At 42.0% G+C, this 26589-nt stretch overlaps 1 protein-coding gene across 1 annotated transcript; it reads left to right on the forward strand.

The window, feature by feature from the left end:
- The first annotated feature begins 1930 nt into the window (after positions 1-1930).
- SMARCA5 (SWI/SNF related, matrix associated, actin dependent regulator of chromatin, subfamily a, member 5) lies at positions 1931-26526 on the forward strand. Its single transcript, XM_055701014.1, has 24 exons — positions 1931-2202; positions 4677-4751; positions 7648-7814; positions 8547-8647; positions 9316-9416; positions 11296-11475; positions 12956-13111; positions 13215-13346; positions 14187-14255; positions 14783-14892; positions 15166-15392; positions 17070-17191; positions 17279-17431; positions 18627-18763; positions 19447-19591; positions 19843-19962; positions 20188-20298; positions 20910-21023; positions 21218-21340; positions 22576-22708; positions 23736-23854; positions 24836-25048; positions 25471-25581; positions 26226-26526. Exons 1-24 carry the CDS (start codon positions 2077-2079, stop codon positions 26289-26291), a joined length of 3111 nt encoding a protein of 1036 aa, XP_055556989.1. The 5' UTR covers positions 1931-2076; the 3' UTR covers positions 26292-26526.
- The last annotated feature ends 63 nt before the right edge of the window (positions 26527-26589 follow it).

Genomic DNA, 26589 nt, shown 5'->3' on the forward strand with positions numbered 1-26589 from the left:
GATCTTCTACCCCACTTTTTTTTACCACTGGGGGTGTGAAGAAATGGGGGAGTGTAGCTTGCTTCCCACCCTTACCTATGCTACACACCACACAGGCAGCACTGCATCATCTGAAGCAACTCTAGAAGCGGAGAGGAGACAGAAGCTGAGGCAGAGCAGATTAAAACTGGACTCAAGACTATGCTGGAATAATATAGGTGGCTAATTACTACAATTTAGTATAATTTGCTGCTGCATGTATTTAAAAGTTAAAGCCGTCTCCCTGAATGCAGAGAAAAGCCTTTAGCGAAGCTCAAGGACTGGGTTTCCATCTGTGATCAGAGATGACAACGAGCAGTGGGAAAACATGCCAGTAAATGTGTTATTAGTTGAGAAATCCTATTCTAGGAAAATTGAGACTTTCTGGGAAGTTTTTCTTCTGAGCTGTTTTGGCACAAATGAACTGACACAACCTTTTGGAGATGTCAAACCTAATCATTTTAACTTCAAAAAAATTTTGAAGTATGTCTGTAATAAAAAACACTGGAATGAAGAGTTGCAATAATCACCGCAGAGATGGGCTCCATTTAGCTGCTACCTGCATGGTTACAGCAGTTTCTCAGGATATGGCAGAAGCAGCTCCACAAACCTGTGGAGCAGACTCATGGCTGCGTCTACATTAACACTACTTGTGAACACGGACATGCCTACAAATGTAACGGTCTGCAGGAGCAGATCTGCAGAGCAGCGCAGCTGGCGTGGAGTACCCGGCTGCCCCCACTGCGTGCCATTCAGGGGACTTTTGCTTCGGAGGAGCTCAGGTCTGGCCCTTTGGACTTGGCCAGCTGGAGTGTAGTAGCGGTGTCTTCGACTTACTTTCCTGTTCGGTATCGTCCATTTTGTGTGTCCCAGGGTTCATCTGGGACGCACGCTTGGGTAGGTAGCACGGGGCAGGGTAGGGGGGGGCGGTCAGTGAGGAGCACTGCTGGCCTGAGGCAAGGTGGGGGGCAGTGCAAGTGCAGACCTGCTCGGTCACATCCTAAAGCTGGGGGGGCTGCAGCCTGGGGGGGCTTCAAGCCCGGAGCAGACGCCATGTAGACGCTAGGAGTGTAGATGCTGGTAGTATAGTATAGCAGTACTAGTAGACCTGGGCAATGTAACCCAGCAGCCGCTTGTCAGTTGGTCTGTAGAACTGTTCCTCTCCTTCAGCCTCGGCCTGGCCCCTTCAGCCAAAGGCAGGGAGGGTGACTCGCGCAGCTGGCTCACGCCCTGCTCAGAACTCCCCCCCTCCTGGAGGGCTGTTCTGTTGCACTGGCACACGTTCTCCGGGGGACCTGCTGTTCCACCGCAGCGGCGTCCTCCTCGCATTTTACATTGCAGCGTGCACCGTGAGGGATGGCGGTCGGCTCTGGCCTCTCTCTTGCTTTTAACAGCCCCAGGCCGCGATCAGGAACGCGCGGCGCGAGCCCTGCTGCAAACGGGGCGGGTGTCTTACCGGCAGCGTTACCGGCGCACCGGTTCTGCTCCCCCGCCTCCTTGCCACGCGCTGCCGCCCGCACACCGGGGCGCAGGTTCCCGGCGCAGCGAAGCCGCCGCCGGCTTCGGCCGGGGGGCGGGGCACGAGCCGCAGGCCCCGCCCCGCCCCGCCCCCTCGGCCGGGGACCCTTCCCCGGCGGCGCACGCGGCGCACGGCGGCACCATCGCTGCGCCAGGCGCGCGGCCCCGCCCCGCCGGCCGTTGGGCGGCCGCGCGCTCCCCTGGGCGAGCGGTGGCGCTGACGTCACAGACCCCCCCCCGGCGGCGGCGGCGGCGTTGCGAGGCCGCCTCCAGTGAGGGGCGAGGCGGTGGCTGGCGCCCGCGCAGTGACTGCCGGCGCGGCGGCGGCGCTCTCGCGAGAGCGGGGAGCCGGCTCGGTTCCTGGTTGGTGGGCGCCCGCCGGGAAAGCCGGGGCGGCAGCGGGGACGGGCCTCGGCCGGCGGCCGCGCACCGCGCTCGGCGCGCCGCTTCTCCCAGCTCCCGCCGGGCGGCCGCCCGCAGCGCGCAGCCCGCCGGGCGCGGGCCCTGGGTTCCGGCGGAGCGTTGTCCGCGGCGCGGATCATGTCCGCCGGGCAGCCGCCGCCGCAGCCGGACGAGATGCCCGCGCCGCCGCCAGGCGCGAACGGCAGCGAGGCCGCGGGGACGGCTTCCTCCGCCGCCCCGCCCGGAGCCGACGTCGAGATGGAGGTCAGGCGCTTCTCCCCGGCGGGCCCCCCACCCTCACACCCCCTTTCCCGGTTCCGCGGGGCTCGGCGGCGGGCACGGGGGCCGCGGCGGTGGGGGGGCGCCCGGCTGCTCGGCGGCAGGTGTCCGCCATGAGGACGGCGCCGGCGGGGCGTCCCCGGGCCGCGTGGGGCCGCGGGAGACAATGGAGGGGCGGGCGGGGGCGGGCCGGGCCGTGCGCCGCGGCGCCTCCGGGGCGCTGCCGGGCTCCGGCGGGAGAGAGGGCGGGAGGGCGGCGGCTGGGGGGTCCCTGCGGTCCCCTCAGCGCCCGGGGTGGGGGCCCGTCCCTCCGCTCCCCTCAGCGCCCACCGCCGCGCGGATCCCCCTGACGTCGTGTTCCTCCGCCGGCTGCGGCCGCGGGGGTTGGGGGGGGAGGCCTCGCCGCCTGGTCGATTCGTTATTTATGTTCTGTGGAGCGGGGTCATGGCCCCCGGCCTCTCGCTTGGCTTCGGGGTTCGCCCCCCTCCCTCGGTACCCGCTTGGTGCAGGCAGCCTGCCGGGCCTTCCTCCCCTGCCTCCATGAAAAGCCCTCCCGGCGTCAGAGCTTCCTCAGCGCCCCGCCGGCCCGTAGTCTGGCGAGCAGTAGGGTCTTCTGTCCTCTGAGGTGGTACAAAACTTTCTTTTCTTTTTTTTTAATTGGGGCGGGGAGGGTACAGGCCGTTGTCTGAGCAACCGTTGTTTCGGCAACAGGTGCTTCTTCCAGAAATTTCAGGGGGTTTGAGCGACTGCCTGCAGATGCCGATTTTGCCGGAGCATTGTGTCTTTAACGCGATGAGGAAACTGGCTGGTCCTGCTTGCGGCGCTGGGTGTTGTGTGCTCTGAGTCACGCTGTGCGGTCCAGCCTACTCGATCTAAATAAATTTGCAAATGCCATGTTTTCCGGAGGAGCAGGTCGCCAGAGCACTGTGGGTAATGGGTCCTGCTGGAACCTGCCGAAACGGGGCAGCTGCGGGCCGGGCCGGGCCGGGCGCACCGAGGCGCCAGGGCTGCTCTGCTCGCGGAGGCGAGTTGGCGCTTCGCCTTGGGAAGAGGTTGCCTTGCACCGAGCCAAGCCCCGGGTGAAATAGCCTTTTGGTCCCCTGAGAGACGGCTTTTCCTGATCGTCGGCTAAATCGCGGGGTTTTGTCATCTGTGTTGTGCGTGGTGAGGTCAGACGGTGCGCTGCTGGCTGCGGTTCGCCTGTTGGGCGTTCCAGGAGAAACGGGAGTTTCGTACAGAGGTTCGAACGGTCACTGATAGGTGGGTGTTGGTTAAATCCAGTAGGAGATTAAGTAAGAAGATTTGAGTACGAGTTCAGAAGATCTTGTGGTGCAACTTTTTATGCTCGGTTCTTGATATTTTGAAGGGCAAAGGCAACGCTTCTGCTAGGATTTTTCTCTTTCCATGTGCCTTACCTGCCAGAGTTCTGTGAGGAAACAACCGCCCACAAGCATCCCATGCTCTGCTTGCCTGCCTTTGTTTCATGTTGTTTCTTACTTTCCTGTTCCTTTGTTCTGTGTCAGCCAGTGAAGATTGAATTTAGCTCAGTTCTTGGCTCAGTTAAACAGATGGTTATTAATGATTTTGAAGGCATCTTATTTGTCTCCTTTTCTCACCTTTTCAAAATTATTTTGTAATATGCTGCCTTAGCATGTTTTACCAGGGAAGGATTATCCCATTTTTTTTGGTTTTAAGAACAGAAGATGAAATTAAACATGGGAGATGATGGGGAAAGGGTTAACCTATTAACAAGGCAAGGATAAATAAGCCCTGACCTGAAAGAATAATTGAAGGCAGTATGTAAAGGATTTGGCAGGAAGGGGATGAGGGAGGACTGCCCCCTCCCAACCAGCTTGTTTGTTTGCCTATTAGTACTGATTCCATTGGTGATAACAACAATTATTTGATTTAATAAACTAAATAGGGAACAAATGCAGTGTGTCTAAATTCCTCTGCTTCCAGGACAAAACTGCAGTCCAGATTCTTACTTAGACTTGTTCCTTTGCTACAAAAGGATGAGGGATTGGGGTAACTTGCAAAAAGGAAAAAAAACCACCCCAACTTTGAAACTACACTTGCCTGGGGACCAGAGCTAGTTCTTTCACAGTACTCTCCAGAGCCAGCTTTAGGACCGTTTTGGCTCAGCACCCTAGAATCGCCATGCCAAGCTCCTGGACCACAGCTGTCTCTCTCATTCACATTGATGTGATGCTTTAATGATGTAGCTAAATCGGATTACAGAGATCTAGCTCTGTCCCTCACCCTGTGGTAGGGATCTTTGATCCATCTCCAGGTAATTTTACAGTAAGTAATAGAAAGCTGACTATATCAAAGCAGCAAAAGATGGCTGTGCCATCTGATGTAGATAGATGATAATTTGAAACAAGCTTGTTGTTCTTTACGTAGGTATCTTCCCTTGTTCAGAAAGTAATTTTTTTTCTAATTCTTTTTCATCTCAGGAATCTTTCGATGATGCATCACCAGGAAAACAAAAAGAAATGCAGGAAGCAGATCCTACATATGAAGAGAAAATGGTATGTAATATTTGGGACTAAGTATAGCTGTCCAGTACTTGTGCAGCTGCTTAAAATAGAATTGAGTTTTCTGCTTGTTTAATATCTCTGAACTGGGTTTATAAATTTTTTTCTAGTTATTAAAAAATACTAAAGTAACTTGAAACCAAAAAATATCAAGAAAAAAAACCTTCAGACCCTTCTCCTTTTTAGCGTTTTGTTCACTGGTCCTCTGCTCTTTCTCCGTTTCCATTGCAGTCGTTTGTGGCAATAATTGTTAATGTGTTTTGTTGTTTCCAGGAAGTATAGTACTAGCAGCTGTGAGGTGCTCTAGATTTAGAAGAATGATATAATGGGAAATATTTAAATGTCTCAGAGGAAAAAAAAAATCATGAAAAGCTGTCAAGTTGCTTTTGAAGTTGTCTGGAGAGTTGTCCTTCCTGTAGGCAAGGGGGATTATGAAGAGTTGAGTGTTCAATTTCTCTGTCAGAAATGGAAAGATTCTCTAGGAAAGCGCCCATAAGTATTTAAATGGCTGGTACCTTACTTTCTCAACATATGGAATCAGTTGAAGTCTAGAACCTTTTTTAGATCATGGTTGAATACAGGGAAATAATATCAAACTTATATTTAGACCACAGGAGTAGCAGTCCTTTGTAGGAAGAGTACATTAATTTGTAGCTGGGGAGGTGAGCAGTAAAAAGAATGGTTTGGCATAAGGCTTTGAGTAGGCACTGCTTTAATTTTCAGTGGAAATATGCTTTCGTAGGCGGACTACAGAATAAGCAGAGGTTCTTTCAAACAGTTTAGGGGTCAAAGTAAATGAAAGTTAGCTTTCAAAATTCACAGGAGGCTGAGGAAACGTTTGCTGTTTGGAAGTGCTGATTGTAAGCCTTGGCCAGCTGTTCAGCCCTTTTACTTTGTCTAGACTGAAAGGGATTTTGTTAGAATTTTCTGGAATTTAATTTGTTCTTTGTGAAATTCTAGTTGGGCTCCTTGTGAGTCTTTTGAAGATGGGTGATTCTGTGCTTCATGGGTTAGGTAGGAGAAAACTTACTATTTTTATTATTTTTTAGTTTTTGTAATGTCTTGAATGTAAGAGATGGAGCTGTCTGCTCCTCACCATCTTCGTGCATTTTCTTTCTCTGTTCCCCTCCCCATTTTCCTTTCTTCCTGTTCATATATAATTCCAGTGTTTGTGACTTCATGTAGAATTTCTCCATAGGAAAATGAAACTTGATTCTTCTAATTTGCTGCTTCCAGTGTTGTTTCTTCTTGCCACTGAAAATAAGCCAGTCTTCTGCTCATTTCTTTGTGCTGCTTCCTGGCAAACTGAAGGAAGTGAACTTGGAGTTGTCTTTTCTAGTCTCTAGACAGACACGACTACGGGGAGGATTGTATTTTACTGTCACGATAGTCAGAAGATGGCAAAACAGGAAAAGTTTCTCTGTTGACAGGAGGAGAGCTTGAGGTTGCAGAGTACAGCCTGTTCTTGTCTGTCCCCTATGTAAAAAATACTGATGATGTTTGTTAGTCCTTTGAAGGAGTAGCCTTAAGTGCAATGAAAACAAGTTGTGGGGATGTGTGTACAGCGCCGAAACTTGCAGAAGATTCCTCACTAAAATTTTAGAATGAGGCAACTTTTGCTTAGCAGTCTGTATCTCTTCTTTTTTGCACAGCCAATGAAACAAGTACTTAAAAATAAGGTTCAGCAATTTGAATATCAGTAAGATCTTACCTAGTTTAAACTTCAGAAACTGTTGAGAAGTAAACAAAAAAACTCACAACCTATGAAGAATAGACAGGGAAGCTTAATTCAGTGGATGTGGATTGTAGCTGCCTCAGTCAAGCTTGAACTGTAGTTAGAGCAAGTCTGACTCTTCTGTGGTACATACGGGATCTCTTTCTTGGTCTCTTTCTTCTCTAACTCTGTTTTCCTGTCTTTTACGTAGTTCAGGATCGGCTTGCTTTAAAGAGGAGAATGCTCACAGAGCTGGCATTGCTCTTGCAGAAGCCTGGAACATGTGGTCCTTTTTACTAAGAAAACTCACTTCCTGTAGCTGTGCAAGTTGCTAAATACCAGGTTACGCTGTGGCAGCTGGCAGAATGTCAGGGTGGTGGTTGTTAAGCTTGGAGCTGTTTTCTGTCTTGATTGTCTGTTCTAAGGTTTTGATGTGGCCTGGGGAAGGTGTGTTGATTCCCAGTGGAACCTGTCTCAAAGGAACTGGACCCTTTAAACACTCATATTGTCTCCTGTAATCTTTTTTGCACAGCAGATAGGGCGACTCATATCAAAGTGGACAGGCTGACAAGTTAGGTCGGCTGAGCGTATCTGAGAGGTGGCTGGTGCTGAAATGGGTGTTCTGGCTTGTAGCTATGGGCTCTTCTGCCCCCTCTGCTCCCTCTCATGCCAGCTCTTCAGCTTATCTGGCACCACAGCGAGGTGGTGTATCTCACTGAGCAGGCAGGAAACTAGTGCAGTAAGAAATAGTTCTTGGTGGGTTGGCGAGATGAGCGAGGTCACTGAAGGATCCTTGCCTGCTGGGCAGGGGTAAATTCCTGGGAGTGGGAGTGTCATCTTTGATAGGATAAGGTTGTTAAGGGTAGTCTGGCCTTGTCTAGTGACACTCATGCGATCTTTTTGCCAAAGTCAGATTTCAGTTTTGGCGCAGGTCTGTCGCGCGACTTTGATCTTACTGTGTAGCAAAGGCTAACCTTGACCCAAGAGAAATGAACATTGAGTCTGTCAGCAACGGTTACGTTGTTGATGTTGATCATCTCTTCTTTGTTATTGTAGCTATGTATGTAAAGAAATGTGAATCTGTATTGTTTAAAAAGCATTTGTTAGCTTTTTCTTCTGAATGAATAGATACTGTAATGTCTCACACTTGTTCCACTTGATTTTCCTTGTCAACAGCAAACAGACAGAGCAAACAGATTTGAATATCTGCTGAAGCAGACAGAGCTGTTTGCTCATTTCATTCAGCCTGCTGCTCAGAAAACTCCAACTTCACCTTTGAAAATGAAGCCTGGACGACCACGAATAAAGAAGGATGAAAAACAGAATTTACTGTCAGTTGGCGAGTGAGTGATGACATGTAGGCCAGCTTGTACTGTAATTATGGATTTTGTTGTACTTTAGAAGCGTAAGTTAAACTTGCTAGTCTTTTGTCTTATTTTGGTGTGTATTTTATGCTATATAATTGCGAGTTTTTTTCAACTGCCCACCTGGAAGTTGAGGGTTGTTTAAGAAATCTAGGAGTTACAAGAATTTTGTATTGGTGGTAAGGCACTATCGTGATTAAAAGCATTCCAGCATGAGGAAAAGTGGGAGAAGTAGCGCACTTGTGTCTGTGAGCTGTAGGAGTTTGTGGAGAGCATCAGTGTACAGCACCTTGCAGGCAGCTTGAACAGCAGAAGTCTAGAAATTTGGATTGCCTTCATTGCAGCTTGTATAGCTAACGGCGCGTCTAGCGTTTGGCAGATGTTCCAGAACTCTTAAATAAGTCTTGTTGCCAGTTTTGTAGTTAAAGGCCAGTAATGATGCACAGAATTTATCCCTTTCCGGTCACTTTGCTCTGATATTTGAGTCTGCTAACAGCGTGGTCATCTTAGGTTATTAAGACGCTAGTGGCTGTAAGAGTTAAAAAGCAGCATTTCAGTTGATAGCTAAACGTGAGTTCTTTTGAAGAATCTTGCTAGAAGCTTCTTTGGGTGTTGGTGGTCTGTACTGCAGTGACATTAGATTTCATTTCAGAACAGCTTCACATCTTTTTAGTTTAGCCAGAAACTTACTTCTTTCTTGCACTTTTTCAGCTACCGCCATCGTAGAACAGAGCAGGAGGAAGACGAGGAGCTGCTAACAGAAAGCTCCAAGGCAACTAATGTCTGCACTCGATTTGAAGAATCTCCATCATGTGTGTTTCCCTTTTTTTTTTTTTTTTTTTTTTTTCCCTCTCTGTTCTTTTCCTTCAAGATGTCTAAAATGAAGTTTATTTTGGTCTTTCCCAGTTCCCCCAATGAATCATTTTTGGGGGACAGGAGGTGGAGGGGAAAGAAAATCCAGCACTGGTCTAATAGGACCAAATGTATGAGGGAGGGACTGTTTATTTTCAGTGAGGCTACATAGATCATCCAGTGAGTATTGCCCTTTAGAAATCCAGTTGCTATATTTTGGTTACTAGGTGAGAGAGAGTGTTTTTCAGTATGCATCTTAATAATTTTTATATATGTAATGTGTCTTCTGATACAATTTGGAGTTCCTAACAGCTTTCTGTTCATTGAACAGAATTCAGTATTCTGTTGTTTTAACCTTTGACTGTGTTCTGATCTGGGCGGCGGTGATAGAGTTAGAACTTTTATGTGCTTTGGGTTCTTGCAGAAAACAGAGCTGTCGGAGCAGCTTGCAGAAACAGTTAACATGTCGCTGTCTCCAGTCTGCCTCGTGCTGGGAATTTACTGCATGAACTTTGCTACTTGATTTTGTTCTGTAGCTTAGATAATTGATGTCAATTAGCCGGCAAGGGGTGGTGAAATTCTTTTAAGTTTTTACAGGTCTTTTCATCTGTTCTTTCGTGTCTTTTAGATGTTAAGTGGGGAAAGCTGCGTGATTATCAGGTCCGTGGACTGAACTGGCTCATCTCTTTGTATGAAAATGGCATCAATGGTATCCTGGCAGATGAAATGGTATGCATGTAGTCCGTCTTTCGGGGGACTTGTGAACACATGCGATACAATACAATTTTAGTTTATATATATATATATACGTTTAATAGCACAAAATGCGGTAATAATTTGCCAGATCTTTTCTACTACGTTTTAAGTCACTAACATTACAACTGTCACACACATCTTAATTAACGGTGTAGGCAGTTTTAGAAATAGGCGTATGACAAGGGAATCTGTCAACCTTTAGAAAAAAAGGATTCAGTGGAGAGTAGCTGTTCTATAGAATGAAGTATCCTCAGTTTTTTCTCTCTAAATTGTAACTATTTTGTTATGGTATTCTCAAGCTGTCCTTGAGAAGAGAGCGTCACATATGAGAAGAGCAACAAATGCGGAAATGCTTCCTGTTGTTGTTAGGGTGAAATGCCGAGAGCAGGACACAAGTGTCCTGTGTGGACTGATCTCAGCAGCAAGAGCTACGCCAGTGGGAAATTTTCTGGGAAAAATGATGCAAAGATAGATACAGCTGGAGAGCTGCATTAAAAATTTCACACCGTGACCACATAACATTTCAGTCAGCACTGGCTGTAGTAGCTTTTGCTTCTGTTTTTATTATTTTTCTCTGAAAGACAAGGGTTGAATGCAGAATAAATTGCAGTATTTTGACGGGCAGATACGTTTTTGTCCTCTAAGTGATCTTAGTTGTATCTGGTTTTCATAAGGAGCAGGTAAGGAAAAACAAAAATCTAATTACATTTCAGTATGCTGTATTTCTTATACCTTCTGGTAATTACTGAGTAATAAAGCTTCTTCAACATAAATTACAGACAAATGAATTTAAATTATTGTTCAGTAACATGTTTTACTTTTGTAGTAAATCAAGGATTTTCTTCAGCATACGTGCTTAGGAATAGAGTAATTTTTTTTCTTTTTTTTGCTGAGTACAGTTCTAAGTGGAGCAGGCTTGTTTTAACAAAAACAACTGGGAAACTTTTTAAGTCCTTGGGTTTGTGGTACTCCAAAATCCATCTTGCGTTGAGGAGTTTAAATATTTACTATTACATATTTTTAGCTTTATTCTTAAATATTAATCCTTTTGAATTTATGCCTTTCACACAGCTTGTAAACACTTTTCCACATCTTACACCAGGTGGAACGTGGTTATTTTGAAGACAAAGACTTGAATTTTGGAAGCAGACATAACTTGTGCTGATGGTTTTTGGTTTTTTTAAATCTCATGTGCTTGAGTCATAATCTTTTTGAATTATTTCAATGATCTGGTTTTTGCGTGTCTTCCTCAGTGTTGTTTTAATTAAAATTCTATGCTGAAAATACAAGTTTTTAATCTGTCTGTTAAATACAGAGCACTTAAAAGAAAAAAAACATCTAAAGAAGCTCAGTATTTGTTTTATTCTTTGACATATGCAGCTGTTCACATTTATGTTTGGCTTTCTTCTCACAAGAACTGACATCACGTAGTGGCCTGTAAAAGCCTCTTTGCAGGGTTCTTGATTTATTCACTTTATTTCAAGTTTAAGAGAATGCATATGTCCAGTTTCTAAAGTTCGTTGACATCTAAATAAGTAATAAACAAAATCGAAATTTTATGAAATAACGTTTTCTTGCACTTCAAAGCATGTGTCTTATATGAAACATAAGGCAAAATTCTGACTTCATAATGTCACTCTCTCTACTTTTTTTATTAAACGTGGGAAGCTATACAAGCTTTTCCTAACCAAGATTTTGATGCCTTTTGTGAGCAGCAGTGTATTTAATAGATCTCACTCATTTGTTCAGGCTGCTGTGTCTTCCATGTTGTACTGGGGAGCTTGCTCTTGGGTTTTTTTAAAGGTGTTTCCTGAGAGATGTGTGTTTTTTTCTGACACAATGTCTCTTACAGGGTCTTGGGAAGACACTGCAAACAATTTCTCTCCTCGGATACATGAAACACTACAGAAATATTCCTGGTCCTCACATGGTGTTAGTTCCTAAGTCCACTCTACATAACTGGATGAATGAATTCAAGAGATGGGTACCTACGCTTCGAGCAGTTTGTTTGATAGGTGACAAAGACCAGCGAGTAAGTTTTAATGTGATTGTTTCTACTGTGTAAATCTAGCATGTGATCTTGCTGTCCTTTACCTTTTGTTCACAGGGAAGGATATTAACTTGGATTTGTAGTGGTTAAACAGTCAGGCCTACAAATGCTGCCTATTTAAAATATAACCAGCTTAGAAATCATACGTATGTTGCCCAGGTATTGCTTCGTCACTGTACGCTCCTCATTTCTTGGCCAAAGATTTTCTCTCTCCTTTTGCGAAGGCAGTACACTATGTAGACCAACAAAACCCAACAAGTCTTAAAATAGGAAAATGAAGTATTTGATGTAAAGTGCTGTCATTTGTATGAATATATAAATCTATAAAAAAGGAAATTTGCTTTCTCTCTATACGGTACAGCACATTGTATTGGCTGTAAGAGCTACTCTTAAGAGGATTATGGAGTCTCACTAAGGAGCTGTTTTCTGAAAACAGGCGTCAGCTTGATGTTGGAGGGGACATGGTGGCTTGGTCAGTAAAAGTGGTACATGAATAGATCTTATTCAGCTTCAGTGTTGTCAGAGAAAATATTGTTCAGTTGTTCAGTTTCTTATGACTGTACTGTTTCAGTCATTCTCTTTTTGTTAGTTCAGTATCAATTCTTTGCTACCTTTTTTTTTTTTTTTTTTTTTTTTTTTTAGCCTAGCAAAGAAAACAAAAAAACATGGAATGTGATGGTGCATCTGTAGATTTGGCAACTAGAGATAACCTGTGTGTTTATGGAAGGAAGAGTTATTACCGGTGCCATTGAAATTCCACTTTTGTCAGCAGACTTTTTTTATTCTAAGGGCATCTGGCTCTATTTTCAGTTTGTTGGGTTAGAAATTGCAAAACTATTGATGGAACTTTAAATAGTTGTGGAGGTCATTGGTCCAGGTCTCATATCTCGTGGGGTTTTTTTAGTGCATCTTTTCTGAATTCAGTATTTTTTATTCTTTCTTCAATATATTTCTTGCTTGTTTGAGTTAAGTTCTTGACATTTATACATCTCTGTTTTGAATTCTGGCTAATTACTGTGTCCGCTTTCAACCTTGGATGTCAGCATTCTAGAAATTGTTCAGTTAGCCAAATAAAGCTGTGCTTGGGATTATTTTTTATATTCAAAACCTACTGTTTTCTAAACTAAAAGAGAAAACAAAACAAAGCAAACGTACAGAAGATTAATTTTGAGTTCTGATCTTAGAGTTCAGCTATTGAAAGCCTTATGCGTGTAGGTAGTCATTCGCAGTTTTCAAGCCAGATGTTAGAGCTGAAAGCCCTTCCGTGCTCTGCCCCAGGGGCTTTAGCAGCTTCAGCACTGACAGAATTGTCAGGATTTGCCTTGGTTGTGTGTTATATTGCCTCTCTAAATAATTTCATCTTTTCATTTAAATTTAGTAGTAACATTTAACAGTGCTGGTGTGTTCTTTTTATTTCAGACTTGTCAAAGCCTCAGAAACTAACTGTAACCTTGATTTCTAGGCTGCCTTTGTCAGAGATGTGTTGCTGCCTGGAGAATGGGATGTCTGTGTAACATCATATGAAATGCTTATCAAAGAGAAATCGGTATTCAAAAAGTTTAACTGGAGATACCTAGTTATAGATGAAGCCCACAGGATTAAAAATGAAAAGTCAAAGGTAATTTATATTTTCACTGAAGGAGACATTTGTGTGGGTTATTAGGTGGCGGTGTGGGGACTAGTAATATTTTTATATTTGCTCATGTTTTCATGTCCTTCAGTTATCAGAAATTGTGAGGGAATTCAAGACTACAAATCGGCTGCTATTAACTGGAACTCCACTTCAGAACAACTTACATGAACTCTGGGCACTTCTTAACTTCCTTTTGCCAGATGTCTTTAACTCATCTGAAGTAAGTTTTCATTTCTGCTAATCAAATTAAATGAACTTGCTTGGTTTTCCACATTGGAAAATAGACCTGAATACGTACACCTGGGTGTGTGTGTGTGTGTCAGTTACTACTGATAATGATAGATTGGCAGTTAGAAATTTTTCCAGAATTGCGAAGTGTAGTAGGGTAGACTATTTTTCTCAGCTTGGCCATTTTTAAGGGCTGTTGTGAGTTAGCAGAAACAAGATGTTTTTAAAATCATGTGATGATCTCTGCTGCATTTCAAAACAACTTTAAGGGCTAAACCAACTTTGTTCTTTTATTTATTTAACTGTAAGTTACATTATTTATCTAAAAGTTTTTTCCTGTGAGTTCAGAGATAGTATGTAAGGAGCAACAGACTTCACAAAGTGAAGCATGTGCTTAACTGTTTTGATGAATTTGGAGGGTAACAGCTGTAGAAACAGGGGGGAAGCCTTGTGGTGCATTACACCAAAATTGTACTTTTTCCTTTTGATCTTTCATCAAATGCTGCAGTAGTATGTTTCTTCCAGATGGAATTTGTCCAATGGAGTGATATGAGTGAATCCTTTTAGAATAGAAAAGGACTCATGTATTGGTTCTTGAGGGTTGTTTTTTTTTTTTTTTACTTGTGATAGTACAGAGGTTTTCTAGTTTGTTTGGGTTTCGGTTTTTTTGAAGACATATTATAAAGCTTTCCATAAAAATAGACCAAAGAGGGTAATTTGTTCTTTTACTTACTGCCTGTGTAAGAGAATCACACTTGTATTTATTTACCATTGTAATGGCATTGCACCTTGAAAGGAAACCTCACACATACCAATGATTTTGTTGATACAGGACTTTGATTCATGGTTTGATACAAACAATTGTCTAGGGGATCAAAAGTTGGTGGAACGTCTTCACATGGTGAGTCTTTCTGCTTTTTGTATGTGTTACGCTTACCTAAGTTAAGTTCTAAATAATTCTTCCAACGCTTCTTGTGACAGAATATTAGGGTAGGATAGCTTATTCCAGAAACTGTGGTAGACTTTCAAAATAGGTTTATCAAGCTTAGAACGTGATCCATTTGTTGAAAAGGAAATGGTTTTGGAGGGGAGAAGAAGGGTCAATAGTTCTGCCTTTCAGCATTCTGAAATGCTTACATAAAAAATACTGGCTATGAAGAGACTATATTTCAGTCAAGCAAAATTAAAAAAAGAACCAAGGGGCATAGAACCATCTGAAAGATGATTCTGGCCTAATCTTGGAGTCTTCCAAAGAAAGCACGTGTATATTGCCATGTATGATAACTCTCCATATAGACTGCTTTTTCAGACGATCTGGTAACGGCTCTGGTGTTTGAGCATTTATGACAGTCTGTCAGCACTGCTTTGGTCTGTGGATCCGCTCAGTGTTTCATTTCCAAAACCTGTTTAATGGTGTATCTCTTTCAGGTGCTACGACCATTCCTTCTACGTCGCATTAAGGCTGATGTAGAGAAAAGCTTGCCTCCAAAGAAGGAAGTTAAAATTTATGTGGGTCTCAGCAAAATGCAACGAGAATGGTAATTCATGTGCTTGACTGTGCTGTGGTTAAAGTTTAGAAGGAATGTGCTGCTTGTGACTAGATTATTGTGTGGAACTTGATCTAACTCCTTCTGGTGTACTCCCAACTCGTACATATTTCCTTGTGACACTTTTGTGATGACAAAACCATGCATATCAAGGAGAGTTACCTGGTGAAAGGAGCAGGAGGGGGAGCTGTTGACTAGACTTAACCATTTAAAGAAAGGCCAACTTCATTTTAGTTAAAAAAGTTTTTTCTTTCTTTGATGTAGGTATACACGGATCCTAATGAAGGATATAGATATCTTGAATTCGGCTGGGAAGCTGGACAAAATGAGACTGTTGAATATCCTCATGCAGCTGCGGAAGTGTTGCAATCATCCGTATCTTTTTGATGGAGCAGAACCTGGTCCACCTTACACAACAGATATGCATCTGGTCACCAACAGTGGCAAAATGGTAGTATTGGACAAATTGCTACCTAAGTTGAAAGAACAAGGTATGCGTCTTGTTGTTGTTTGAGGGTTGTTTGGTTCAACAATAGAAATGAAAGTTGATGCTTCTTAATGTTTTCATGCATCCTGAGCAAAAACCAGCACACTTTAGCCAGGATTATTGTTGTTTTCTAGCATGATACCAGCTTGTCAAGCACAGTATCTTAAAAACAATTTGTGAAGTGCCTTCATAAATAATTGGGTCAATTATGGCTTTTTGTAATGGTAAAGTGTTCTGATTTTTTTCCTTTCTTTTCTTTTGTCCCAGCTAAATTGAGACCACAGAAACATCAGTTCATCTGGGCTTTAGGCTTTCTTTCTTAGCGTTATTAGCTGTTTGAAACATAATCATGTTTGCATTTTAGTCACTCCTTTGATTTGCCATGAACTACCATTTCAGATTCAAAGTCTTCATGTAGGGTTAAACTCAAATCCTTTGTGAAATGTTGGTCTTTCTTGCTGGATGTAGTTTTGAGCAGCACCTGAGGTTTTTTCAGTGAATTTTTTTAAGGCATGCAGACATGGGGGGACCGCTCAGTTATTTTAAAGTTATTTGGTAGTAGGGACAAAGCTCTGGAATAGATTACTGTAAAACTCAGTCGTCACAGAATTTTTGACTCTGGAATACATTTTTAACTCATTATTTTAATGAGAATGCTTACTGAAGTAACTTGGCTAAAGGAGTGGAGGAAAGTTTGTGACTGGGGAGACATTGCAGAAAAGTAAAACCAAGTCCAAACCCCAGCCTTAGGTAATATAAAAGTAATCTGTACTTTGTGTCCAGGTATCACTCATGCAACTGTGGCGAGATGCATCATTGCAAGACTGAAAAAAAATAATTCAGTGGTTACTGTGCTTTTTTTGATCATGGTTTCTTTCTGCTATGAGGCTTCTTGTTGAGATGTGGCAATTAAAATTGGCCTGGTCTTAAATCAAATTATCATTTTACACAAAGAGTTCGTTATTAGACCTTGAGTCCCAAAGGACAAAAAATAAAAATCATACTAGGAGAATATAGGGGGAAGTGGAAGCTTTGTAATATTTTGTTTTACCTACATCTCTCAAATAGGTTGGAGATGGTTGTGTGTATGTGCATAAATTACTGTACATTTATGTTCTTTGGAGGTTGTTCTTGGCAGGTAAATGAACTGACAAGTCTTAAAGAAGAACTTTCTTTCTAGGTGTCTGAAATACAAAACACATACTTCAAAATTTCATTGTTTATACTCCTTGACGTTTTTATATTTGTGTTACCATCTTGCTGTGCTGTGTCTGGGAACGTTCTGATAAGAGGTACAACAGGAAAAAAAAAAAAAAGCCAAAAGGCAGCCACTAACTAGACTAATACACAGTAAGGCAGGCGAGCCTGGCGGCAGCGCAGAAGCCTGCCAGTTAGTGGCTGAACAGCCACGGATTGAGTCTGGCGGGCTGCAGCGCCTGCAGTCATGTCTGTGGTTACCTGGAACCCTTCTGGCCCAGGCTGGGCACGTTTTAAAGCCCCACACAGCCGCTGTGACAGCAGCAGCTGCAGCCCTGCGTTACGTACTGGGTTCTGAAATCCCAGTGGCTTTTCTTTGTAGTACATGGAACTGTCCGCTTGCCCTTTCTGGTGACACAGACTTGCAGAGTTTGGTAAATTTTAAGTTTTACTGAGACGTAAGAAAGCTTTTAACCCAAACCAGGTTCAAGAGTCTTAATCTTCAGTCAGATGACCAGAGTCCTAGATATCTTGGAAGATTACTGTATGTGGCGAAATTATGAATATTGTAGACTGGATGGACAGACACCACATGACGAGAGACAGGTATTTAAAATTTCAAGTGTTTCTTTAAGTAAAAATAGTACTTGTAAAATATTTGGTTCAACTGATATGTGCCTTTTATTTATTTAGGCATCTATTAATGCATATAATGAACCCGGTAGCTCAAAATTTGTGTTCATGTTGAGTACGCGGGCAGGAGGTCTCGGAATCAATTTGGCTACTGCTGATGTTGTCATTCTGTATGATTCAGACTGGAATCCTCAAGTAGATCTTCAAGCTATGGTAAGAATCCAGATGGAAATTACATTCTTGTTTCTTCTCTTTCTCATGGAACTTCCTAGAAATGTGTGGCATGATGTAGTATTTCCAAAATAAATTAGTATTTTTCCTGGTTTAGCTTAGAAGTAAGATTTGTAAGACTGCTTCTTGGTTCCGGTGCAGCTTCCAGGGTGTGGAACCCTTAGTCACATTGGGGTACAATGTGTTATGCAGGAGGAAATGCTGGGTGCATGTTACAGTATCCTTAGCAGTATTTAATAAAAAGACCCTGCTTTGGTTTTCACAAAAACAAATCCCCCCAAAACCCTAGCATGTTAATTCCCAATCTGTAAAGCTTTACTCCTGTGGCGAGTGGAGGTGACTGTGTTTACACTGTCTTCTCTGAGACCCTGGAAAAGAGACAAAGAGCAGCTGAATTAAACTTCTCAAAAACTGCTTTTACAGGGGTGATAAGTGAGCAAGCTCCATTTAGTAGACATCTTTTATATTTTTTTTAGGCTGATTTGCATGCATCTCCAACCTTGGAACATGTCAGGAGCGCTACTTATCACATAAGAAAGTAAAGCTGTTTAGAAACTACCAGTGTTTTTTGAGAAAGGAGGCCTTTCAGTGACAAATATTGGATATTTCTTCATAATTATTCAGTTAAGCTGTAGGTAGGTTCTCAAGTATTCTAGCAAAAAAATTACTTCAGAAGAATGATGTAACTGGCGTTTGGAAGCTAAAGCAAGATAGTTCCAGCTGAAGGTGTATGTTCAGAATGCTGATTCTCACAGTGGGTACTACTTGCCAGTCGGGTGAGGTGGTGGATTGTATTTTTCTTGAAATATTCATGGCACAACTGAACAATAGATTTTGGTCAGTACAGAGATAACTTCCTAAATACGTTGGGTTTATAGAAGGTTACATAAGGTCAGGAGCCATCCAGGCTTCTCCCCAGTGTGATTCAACAAAAAACCCCACACTATTTTTAGACACGACATCTAGAGACATATACTCATTGCTGATGTTATTGAACAAAACCACCCCAAAACTTGCAGTGCGGATAAGAATGTGCTACCTGGGTAGTCACGTTAACAATGTTTATAAAGATTTAAGTAACCTATGCTATTCCATTTTTTTAAACTAGGATGTTGAAACTAATGAAAATTGAAGAGTAATTGTATGGTAATTCTCTTTTTTTTTTTTTTTTGCCTAGGATCGAGCACACAGAATTGGCCAAACAAAGACTGTTCGAGTGTTCAGGTTTATCACAGACAATACAGTGGAAGAAAGAATAGTGGAACGTGCAGAAATGAAGCTCCGGCTAGATTCTATAGTCATTCAGCAAGGCAAGTATATGAGGACAGTTTGTTTGTCTATATGATGTGATTCTCTTCTCCCCCGGCCCCAGCTTGTAAACTATGGCAGAATCAGCTAGTCCAAACGTCTGGGAATGCTGCTTTTGCCTCAGCTGAACTCCAAAGGTAGGGTGCAAAGGCCTGAGCCACTTCAAAAAATTTATTTTACTGTGCAGGCGTAGTAGGCTTTTCCTTATCTCCCTAGTGATACATACGTACAAGTGTGTATAATCAGATATCTTTTTTTTTTTTTTTAAAGTACTCAACTTCTCCTGTGAAGTGGAGAAATTAATGCCTTTTTTAATAGATGGGGAGAAGTCATAGAAATGTAACCTCCTTGGTGTCTTGGAATTGGTACCTTTATTCCTGAAAAAAGGATTCAGTAAGCTTTAGTCTGGAAATTGTGAAAACATGCACCATAACAAAGCTTATATGGAAGACCTCACATCCAAAATTATGTTTCTTGAACACAATTCATGTATAATAAAGCAAATGTATGTGATCCCTGGGTAGCTTTTGCTGGCCTCCCCTCCCCCGCCTTGGAATTTCCTTTACCAAGAGAAAAGGATATAGCTTTAACGTGGAAGTGCAAGAGGAAAGAAAAATACTATATTGCTCCTTCTGTAATGCAACCTTTTTAGTTAATTGCTATCCTCCAATGCTTTGATCTTCAGGAAGACTGGTGGATCAAAACCTGAATAAACTTGGGAAGGATGAAATGCTGCAAATGATTAGACATGGAGCGACACATGTGTTTGCCTCAAAGGAGAGCGAGATTACAGATGAAGATATTGACCACATTTTGGAACGAGGTGCAAAGAAGGTGAGATGGAATTTTAAGAAAAAAAATGGAAGCCCACCTGTAGACTTAAATTTGATGGCAAAATCCCTAGATGATTGTAAGCTGGAGAGAATAGGGGATGGCTGTTGAGGGTTTTCAAGTTGGTCAAGGATGTTTGGGGTTTTTTTTCTACTGTTGTAAATCAGATGTTTTATAAAGAAGTACCTTTCAAAATTGCTACTGTTTTGTTTTTGGGTGTTGTTTTGTGTTGTTTTTTTTTTACCCCATCCAAGACTGCGGAAATGAATGAAAAGCTTTCAAAGATGGGTGAAAGCTCACTCAGGAATTTCACAATGGATACAGAGTCCAGCGTGTATAATTTTGAAGGGGAAGACTACAGAGAAAAACAGAAGGTAAACGCTTAAATTTCTTCTGGAGGAAAGCACTAAGTTGTATGAAGGAGCTATATTTATTTAAGTGTTGGTTAAGATAAAATGTAAATCTATAAAACCTAAGTTTTAAGACTTATTTAATGAAGTAGATGCACACCTAGTTTTATATAAAACTTGGAGCTGGACTGAATGTTTTGCAAGGCTTAGTATTAATATTCTTTGGGGTGGCGGGACTTGTGTTTATAGATGGCATTTACAGAGTGGATTGAACCACCTAAACGAGAAAGAAAAGCCAATTATGCTGTGGATGCTTACTTCAGAGAGGCCCTTCGAGTCAGTGAGCCAAAAGCACCCAAGGTGAGTTGACTGACTTAAAAAAAAAAAAATTGTTCATATATGCAGGATAAATGGTTAAAGCTGAAAGCAAGAGATTGGACTTTAAAAATGAATAGTGCAGTTTTTATGAATATAAACTGGGGAAGCAATTAAAATTTGGAAAAATCCAAAGGATTTGGGAGAAACTTCTGTAACAAAACAGTAAGAGCAGGATGAAACTTGTAAGATGTTAGGAGGGTAGCACCAATGTGTGTGTTTCTTTATTTTTATTCAAGCAGCTGTGAATTTTCCTTACCTGTGGAAGATTTACTTATTGCTGCTTAGAACATGGGAACTTTTTTTGGTGGGATGCATGTGTGGCTCTTTCCCCAGCCTTCTCTTCCTCCCAAAAGACCCTCTCCCGTTTCCTCTTGGGTCTTTTACTTTTAGAATTCTTCATGGCTGTAGTTGTCTCTTTGTCTCTTGCATGGTGAGGCCTTTTTTTTTTTTTTTTTTTTTTTTTTAGTTAAGACAGTGCATTTTTGTAACAATAAAGCTTTTTTTTTTCTTCTCAAAAACTGAAATCAGTTATTACAAGCAAACAGATTCTGGATGTGAAAGGAAGTCATATACAAACTTTGTATGTGTTTCAGGCACCACGGCCTCCAAAACAGCCAAATGTACAGGACTTCCAGTTCTTTCCTCCACGCCTGTTTGAACTATTGGAAAAAGAGATTCTCTACTACAGGAAAACAATTGGGTACAAGGTAATTAAAGAATTCAGGCATTGCAAAAGGTTGTGCAATAGTAGGAGAGTATGCACTTGTCCTGCCTTTCACCCTGTTTTAAAAGTAGTAAAATAATGTTGGGCTGAACAGATCATTAGGATATATAAACAGAAAAGTGACAATTAGCAATTATCTGTGAAACATTAAATGTTATAAAATGCAAAACCTTTCAGGTACCTCGTAATCCCGATCTGCCAAATGCAGCGCAAGCACAAAAGGAAGAACAGCTTAAGATTGATGAGGCTGAACCTCTTAACGATGAAGAACTAGAAGAAAAAGAGAAGCTTCTAACCCAGGTATAGTTGGGTCTTCAGCGAGATCAAAGCCGGCTGAAGCTTGCTTTGTGTTACAGCTGTTACAGTATTACAGGAACATTTCTTGGTGGTTGATGCACACACAGCTACAGATTTTGTTCTGGCTGAAAAGAGGTTTAGCAGTAGGTTTGTTGTGGGCCTGGGTGCCTTTGAAGAACGTGCACCAAATCAGCGCACTGGGAATCTACTGCGTCTGACCCATGTTCTGTGTGTCTTAAGCCTGAAGAGTAAGAGCTACCCCAGTGTCAGCCTGGCCTCCCGCGTTTGCGCTGACCGTAGGCTGTGATATGTTCCCTCAGCTGTGGGACCCTGCAGACTGGCTGCAGAGCCGAAGGTGCCGCTTTCCGCGTTATTTAACACATATGTTCTGCCAAAGTGTCACTGCCATGTGGAAGCGAATCCTGCAGGACGAATGGTCCGTTTTCCTAACCTATGGCTGGTAGTGGATAGTGTCCCTCTCTTAAAGAGGGTGTGAGCTACATAGGTATATAATTAGGCAGCACGTACATTTAAGTGATGTAAAACAGGTTAATGCCTATTATGCCTTATTAGGGTATTATATTTTCACATTGTATTTTGGGGGGGGATGGGACAGGATCTTGCTGGAGTAGTAGTGCACTGGAGCAGTTCACTATAAAACCAGTACAGTCAGAATGTTTTACTGCCGACTGTTTGTAGAAATTATTTCTAAGATGAAATTGGCTTATTTTGGCAGCTGATAACTTCAGCAATACTATTTCTGTCCCTACTGAATATCACCACAAGAAAGCTTTAGACTTTCTGAGGGAGGGGGGACCAGGGAAAATGGCTGATGGGGTCTGTGAGGCACTTGCTGGGCCTTTTCGACAAAACAAAAGCATTATAGACACTAGCTGCCTCACTTGAGGGATTTTTCTTCTTAAAATGTGATCTCTTGTTCTCTTTCAGAGAATACTGGTAGGAGGGGTTAATTCATGAGCTGAAGACTTTTATCCAAAACTAGTAGGGCAGTTAGAGAAGCCGCGCTAATCATGACACTGTGTTTAGAAGGAGAGACTACAGTGACAGCAGTATAAAACCAGTTTTTCTAACATCATTAAACTGCAGAGAAAGCAGAGCTTAAATACTGTTGGAGTAATGGAAGTGTTACAGGTGCTTTAAAAAAATCTGTTAAAACAGATCTGGAGACAGACAAATCCTGAACTTCTGTGCAATGTTTCCTTTTGATTGCTATAAAGGGATTCACTAACTGGAATAAGAGGGATTTTAACCAGTTCATCAAAGCTAATGAGAAGTGGGGCCGTGATGACATTGAAAATATAGCACGAGAAGTAGAAGGAAAAAGCCCAGAGGAAGTCATTGAGTATTCAGGTAACTTACTTTTTAAGTAGTCGGTGCTCTCAGTCCGTGTCTAGTGCTGCTTTCCTAGTTTGAGCCGCCTGTGAACCTGGAAACAGCTTACTTCGGAGGATTTTTTACAGGGCTCTTTAAGACTTTCAGGGTGGAATTGTACTGATGGATTTGGGATCTGCTGGTCTGGATTTTACCATGTTTAGCCCCTGCCTAATTAAAGCTGTACTAAAATGTGAATGTAAACTATTACTGACCCACCTTAATATATCCTGAATCTGCTCTTAACTGGATAGTGCTGTCTTCAATACTTGTTAGTTTTTTGCAAAAGGAAATGCTCAGAAACAATGCTTGGCTGGGGAGATTTCACTTTTCCTTAGTAGTTTTCACTAGAAAACTACTGATTAGTTTTCTTGAATCTTTGCACCTTTATTACCTCATCCTCATCAAGAGTGGGATACAGTAAACATTTTGTGATGGAATATGTAACTATTGGGTTTTATAACCTAAGTCCAATTGGCTACTTACCTCTGATGTCTCAGAACTGTTTTCTGCTGTAGTGCAGCTGCAAATTCCTGGGGCTACATTTCTAAAAGTATATAGCAGCTTACAGATGTGAAAAACTCTTTAAAAAAACCAAACAACTTTTATTGAAACACCCAATTGTCTTCTAGAGATTTGCTCTTGTATTTGGCCACCCAGTTGCCCTCCTGCTTCCTGTTGTAAAAACGTATTGTCATTGTATTGATTTCCATGTTAAGGAATGTTTTTTCCTGAGAAGGAAATTGACTAACAAAAACTTTTCTGGCACGTGTTGCACCTTGTTTAAACTGAAGACTCCTGTATCTACCCCCTTCAAAATAGCATCTGTAATACTGCGACATGTGATACCAGGAAGCGAAGGTTCCTTATCGGGTAAAAGCACGCCTCTTGTTAGAACAGCAGTAGGTTCTGGTAAAAGGAAGTAACAACTAATGTCTTTTTTTAAGGTAAAAACCTAACTTTTAAAGATGCATGCTAAGAAACTAACCAATTGTTCTTTTCTTAGCTGTGTTCTGGGAAAGATGCAATGAACTCCAAGACATAGAGAAGATCATGGCTCAGATAGAAAGAGGAGAAGCCAGAATTCAGAGACGAATCAGCATCAAAAAAGCACTTGATACAAAGGTACCTTAGCTGGGTTTCTTGCTTCCTTTATTTCCCTGTGCCAGCAAGGTGAGGCGAAGGACACTGTGCCTAGCCAGCGTTACTAATGTGTGAACACATGGTGGGCATAGTGTTTGCCTCCGTTGCATATTCCTCAGCAGTTGCTTCCTATAGCTTTTCCATTCTATAGAAATGCTGTCCTGGCTGATGGCTATGATGAAAACTTGGTGTGTCCTAACCTGTTGTTAGTAACAATTATCTTTTGTCGTACGACAAACAGTTCATAGTGCCATATAACAAACTGCCCATAACTACGTGCTTTTGGAAGAAGCGGAATTTCATTTGGACCCATATAACTGAAAATGCTATATATACATTTAGAGCACTTAAAAAGGGAAGACTTACCAAGCAGGGGCAGCTTTCATTCTGCTGTGTGCGTCGCCAGTCCAGGTTTGGTAGTGAACAGATTTGGGGTAAATTAAGGCAGTGGAATCAAATTCCCTCCCCCTGCTTCAGGTTTGACTAGTTAGTTCTCTCTTCTAGGGCAGTCAGGGGAAGAACGGTGGCTGACTCAACCAGAACACAGCTGAACCATGTGCTACAGTCTCATGTACCTTTGTACTCTTACGCTGATTTTGACCATTCCTGAGGATTTGTGTGTTGAAAAGGATGCTTGCCATTTGAAGCCTGGCAGATCTTGACTATTGTCGTATGTGGCAACAGGCATGAAGTTAGCTGTTAATCAAAAGATGACTGACAAAGCTGTCTGTTGTCTAAACCAGAATTTACTAATTTAGATGGTGTTGGTAAATGTACTGCCTAGAACCCACAGTGCCTTACGTGTGTGACTTAGCACCAGGGATCATTAAAAATATTTAGTTTTCTAACTTGGCATTGTTCATCTGCCTGTCTTCATGTGGATGTATTGCTTTCATATAAAACAGTTCCATGCTAATTTTGAACTATTTCTTAGTTTTATATGATCTTATTTGTTTTATTTAGATTGGCAGATATAAAGCCCCTTTCCACCAGCTGAGAATATCATATGGTACTAATAAAGGGAAGAATTACACTGAAGAGGAGGATCGCTTTCTGATCTGTATGCTTCACAAACTAGGATTCGATAAAGAAAATGTCTATGATGAATTAAGACAGTGTATCCGAAACTCCCCGCAATTCAGATTTGACTGGTTTCTCAAGTCCAGAACTGCAATGGTATGTGTTAGTCTGTTTTGCTTTTTTGTTCGTGAATGCCTGTGACAGCACAGTTACACACCAGGCTAATTAAATAGCTTCTGAAATACCGAGGTATGCGTATGTGTACATTACATTGGATTAGATTCTCGTAGACTTTCTAGTAACTGTGGAGTGTTGATGTGGATGGCAAAAGCAGTAAACTAAGAAGTCTTGGGGGAAGAGGAAATGAAAATTCCAAGGTACTGTTTTTCAAAATCAATATGAGTTTGAGTTAAATACAAGCATGTTTTTAAAAGCAAATATCTGTGATCAGATCCATTCCTGCGAAGTCAGCCAGTAACCATCAAACTCGCCTGTTCAGAGGCATTTCTAACATTCCATCATGATTTTTACATTAAGTGGCTGCCTGATGTAGTAAGTTACTATGTTGTGCCATTTAGGAGCTGCAAAGGAGATGCAATACTTTAATCACCCTGATTGAAAGAGAAAACATGGAGCTGGAAGAAAAGGAAAAGGCAGAAAAGAAGAAACGTGGACCAAAACCATCTTCGGTAAGATTTAAAAAGGCGTTTCTATGGGAAAGCTCATTTGAAGACAGGATACTCTTCCAATTGACGAGTGATATCTAAAGTTACTTGAAAACAACAACTCTTAGAGGGCCACGTTCAGAGCTGGTTAAAGTTCACGCTGTCATTCAGCTAGCGCAGTTGTGGATGCCAAATAAAGGAAAGTAAGTGTAGGTTCTAAATTGTAGCTCACGTGCTTTGGAGCAGATGAACGACTTCGTTTCGGATCACTGAGATATGGTATGCTGTGTAAGTTTACCCTGGTAAAATAAACCACAGATCTATTTTGGTCTTTCTGCATATCTGCAAAGAAAAGTTGAGAGTGGTGGATTAAAAAGTTTCTTAGAACTGTTCACAGAATATTTAAACAAGTATTTAGAAATACCATTTCATAAATGGGAAGCATTGGAACATCCTTCTTTGCTTCTATACTCTTTTTACCTCTGCATAATCGTACTCTTCCCGATATGGAAGAATACAAAACGATGACTATCCTGAGGAAGATGTGTGTATTTGCCATATTACAACATTTGCAAGTTACTGTATTCTAAAGCTGCCAGGGTGTAAACATGTTGCTTGCTTACAATCTTTTCGTATCACAGTAACTTAGTAAAAAACTTACCTTACAGGCACAGAAGCGCAAAATGGATGGTACTCCTGATGGTCGTGGAAGAAAAAAGAAGCTAAAGCTGTGAATGCAGAAGTTTTTTAATCAATAAATTTAAAAAGTAGTTCTTTAATTTACGGGTCTTCATAAGATGTACTGTATAATGCTCAACTATTATGTCATTAAAGGACATCGGGTTCATCTGTTTACTGAACTAGGAACATAGTACTTAACGTAGTTTCACTTTTTTAAATGCAACAGCTGTGCTGAATTTTTTTTACCATTAACACTTGAAGTAATAAATAGGCTTCATTTATTAATAAGGCCTCGCGTGACTATTTTTCATTAATGTTTCCACTTCAATACCTTTTTAGTCATCCCCCAAT

This window comes from Falco cherrug, chromosome 1 (genome assembly GCF_023634085.1).
Source record: "Falco cherrug isolate bFalChe1 chromosome 1, bFalChe1.pri, whole genome shotgun sequence".
Classification (NCBI taxonomy): domain Eukaryota; kingdom Metazoa; phylum Chordata; class Aves; order Falconiformes; family Falconidae; genus Falco; species Falco cherrug.